The 3,913-nt window shown below is 39.2% G+C and overlaps 1 protein-coding gene across 3 annotated transcripts in view; it reads right to left on the bottom strand.

Annotated features, from left to right (window-relative positions):
• Positions 1 to 3,913, bottom strand: part of hbs1l (HBS1-like translational GTPase) — a 172,192-nt gene that overhangs the window by 155,325 nt on the left and 12,954 nt on the right. For all 3 annotated transcript variants that reach the window (XM_043686247.1, XM_043686253.1, XM_043686256.1), the window contains exon 2: positions 2,771 to 2,836. In XM_043686247.1, the coding sequence (XP_043542182.1) occupies positions 2,771 to 2,836 (66 nt within the window). The remainder of the gene's footprint in view (positions 1 to 2,770; positions 2,837 to 3,913) is intronic.

Here is a 3,913-nt window from a genome sequence, read left to right as displayed (position 1 = left end):
AGAAATGTGGAGACATTTCTTCAGCCAGAGAGTGGTGGGCCTGTGGAATTCATTGCCGTGGAGTGCAGTGGAGGCTGGGACGCTAAATGTCTTCAAGGCAGAAATTGATAAATTCTTGATGTCACAAGGAATTAAGGGCTACGGGGAGAATGCGGTTAAGTGGAGTTGAAATGCCCATCAGCCATGATTGAATGGCGGAGTGGACTCGATGGGCCGAATGGCCTTACTTCCGCTCCTATGTCTTATGGTCTTATGGTCTTATGTATGGAATAAACTGCCAGAGGAATTGATGGATTCAGGTACAGTTACAACATTTACAAGACATTTGGATAAGTACACGATATGAAAGGTTTGAAGGATATGGGCCAATTGCAGACAGACGGGACTAATTTAGTTTGGGAACATGATTGGTGTGGACTCTATAACTCTGACGGTGAAGTTAATGAAAAAAGAGTACCCAAGATTGTGAGAACAGTTCAGTATAAAACAAAAAGAATAAAAGCCTGGTTACCTCCCTCCTAGAATACTCCATTCAGTGTTCATATTCTATATTGCTCATCGAGCAACATTTGGAACAATAAAAGTCACCAGAAGGATCACAGTTTTAAATCCCTCATTTATCACAATAGGTTGGGACAGCAGCATCTGTTTACACCAGAAAATTGCAGACTTTAATACTTGAACTGTTGCAGGACCAGATTACTTTGAACAACAATTTGAACTAGATCGATGAGAAAAATTAAGGGACTACGCACAGAATTATGCATGCTTAGAACTTGGCTAGATGTTAGGAAGTTTCTCTTTTTGCAGAGAATTACTGCCATTAAGTCAACAGCTAATGTAATAAATGTGGATTTGTTTCAACAAGCTGGATATAGAGTCAAAGAGTTGTACAGCATGGAAACAGACCCTTCAGTCCAACTCGTCCATGCTGACCAGATATCTAAAGCAATCTAGTCCCATTTGCCAGCATTTGGCCATTATCCCTCTAAACCCTTCCTATTCATATACCCATCCAGGTGCCTTTTAAACATTGTAATTATACCAGCATCCACCACTTCCTCTGGCAGCTCATTCCAGACACACACCACCCTATCTTTGAAAAGGTTGCCCCTTAGGTCTCTCTTAAATCTTTCCCCTCTCACCTGAAACCTATACCGCTAGTTTTGGACTCCCTAATCCCAGGAAAAGATCTTGTCTATTCATCCTAAATATGCCCCTCATGATTTTGTAAACTTTTATAATGTCACCCCTCAGCCTCCTACGCTTTACAGAAAATAGCTCCAGTCCATTCAGCCTTCCCCCTATAGCTCAAATCCGCCAACCCTGGCAACATCCTTGCAAATCTTTTCTGAACCCTTTCAGGTTTCACAACATCCTCCTTATAGCAGGGAGATGAGAATACTCCAAAAGTGGCCTAACCAATGTCCTGTACGGTCGCAACATGACCTCCCAACTCCTCTATTCAATGTTCTGACCAATAAAGTCAAGCATACCAAATACGTTCTTCACTATCCTATTTACCTGCTACTCCACTTTCAACGAACTATGAGCCTGCGCTCCAAGGTCTCTTTATTCGGCAACAATCCCTAGGACCTTACCATTATTATGTGTAAGTCCAGCCCTGATTTGCCTTTCCAAAATGCGGTACCTCACATTTATGTAAATTAAACTTCATCTGCCACTCCTCAACCCCTTGGCCCATCTGATCAAGATCTTGTCATACTCAGAGATAACTGTTCTTTGTTATGGCTAATATCACCGTCAAACATTGGTGGGTATTCAGCAGTATGCTTACTGATTTCCTGACAATATTATGATCTCCTGAAGGAGCTCCCCCATTTTATATTGCTTCTGGATAAGTCTAGCAGTTTTTATTTTTCTTCTTCCAGAAAATGCATGACTACTGGTGGAAAGGAACACAAAGACTGATGAGCATAATAATTGGAACAGGCTCTTTGGACCATTTGCTCTCTCTTTCGTCCATCTCTTCATATGCTTGAAGAATAACAGCTTCTAAAATTTTAAACAAAGAGCATTAAATGGTGACCACCCAATGTTCAAATTAAGGGATGTAACTGAATGACTGCATTCATACAATAGTGCTGAGACAAGATGAAAAGGAGTTCTTGGAGGACATAAAGGAACACTTCTCACAAACAATAGTCATCAAAGAGTAAAATGCCTATTCAACTTCTTTTATTACTTTTACTGCAGTTCATTCATTGCACACACATAGCTACTTAATTCAAAGGACGTGTAAGTCATTGGCGACCTTTACAGCATTTATTGCCCTGAAGACAGTTAAAAGTCAACCACATTGCCACAGATCTGCAGTCATATACAGGTCAGACCAGGTAAGGATGCTAAATTTCTTCCCCTAAAGGACTTTAATTAGTGAACCAGATAGATTTTTATGTCAATCGTCAGTGGTTTCATGGTTGCCATGAGGCTAGCTTTTTAATATAGTTTTTTTAAATTGAATTCAAATTTCAATATCCGCTGTGGTCAGAACATTAGCCTCAGATTATGGATTAATACTCTGGTGACTTTACCATTATGCCATCACCTCCCTTTAGAAATGCTTCCAAAAATTCCACTGAAAATCTGTGCATCAGAACCATTCAAAGTAACTTGTAAAAATAAGAATTTTGATACAAAATGAAGTCAGTGATGAGCAACATCACCTTCCTTGAACTTTAATTAAAAGGCTACTCATAAGGCTTAGTTTTTTTCAGAAATTGCAAGAAATAAAAGAACATTAACAAACCTGTTGCTGGAGAAATGCAGTAGTCATCCTCTACAGACTGGCCATAGACATCATCATCTTCAAAGTCTAAAAATAAACACGATTGAGCAACTTTTAGAAAATTTAAAATGATCTGCACCAGTACTATAATGAATAGACCACTTGGAAAAATTGAAGCAACTACTGATTTCCTGAATTCTGACATTAAAGCAAATCGTCTGTTCATATCCACTTCTACTCTCCAGAGATTCCTATTTGTAGATTTAATTTAAAAAACTGAATGAAGGATAAATCTAAATAAAACAATAACACAAAAGCCTTGCCCTCAGCATCTTCTCAAGATAGTTAGTAATGAGCAATAAACGTGCCCTTTGCATCCTCATCCATTTCCCATTACAAATAAAATGTCCTACTGAAATAAAATTGGGAAAATCTTAAACTGGGAAAAAATGCTGCTGTTCGGAGAAGCAGCATCAAAGCATGCCGACAAATGTGTTAAGTAAACTTGGTTATTTGATATCTACAAATGAAAATTAAGGTGCACTTAAAAACTGGTTGGGTTGGAATAAGTGAAATAATTGATAAATACCTCTCAACAACCTTGGCAGAACTTTCACCAATTTAATTCCGAAACTGAAGTGAGATCACCTAAGCTGGTCTGAAAATTTAATTCTGAAACTGAAGTGAGATCAAATAGCTGGTACTAGTTGATCTGACATGATAACCTGTGTCAACAATATCAATGCAGAATTCTGTGTGTCAACAATCACTCCTTCTGTATGAAGGCATTGTGTATACAGTTTCAATGCAATAAGTTCTCAAGTGCCTCACCTACCAATGAAGTTAGAATAGCAGTCATAAAGTCCCACTGAAGATTGATTTTATGCTTATGGTCCACCTGCAAAAGTGTACTTAAAAGCAAAGGATGGGGACCAAGAGCATATCTCTTGAAATAAGTTTTTAACCAAGCCCAGTGACAGTGAGGTACTGTTGCCCCACGACAGATCTGCTAACTCAGCTTCAACTGAGCATGACGACAAAGTGAGGACTGCAGATGCTGAAGATCAGAGTCCAGAGTGTGGTGTTGGAAAAGCACAGCAGGTCAGGCAGCACCCCAGGAGCAGGAAAATCAACGTTTCGGGCATAAGCCCTCCATGAGAAATA

Source organism: Chiloscyllium plagiosum, chromosome 3 (assembly GCF_004010195.1).
Source record: "Chiloscyllium plagiosum isolate BGI_BamShark_2017 chromosome 3, ASM401019v2, whole genome shotgun sequence".
NCBI lineage: Eukaryota > Metazoa > Chordata > Chondrichthyes > Orectolobiformes > Hemiscylliidae > Chiloscyllium > Chiloscyllium plagiosum.
This window is presented reverse-complemented; position numbering and strand designations above follow the sequence as displayed.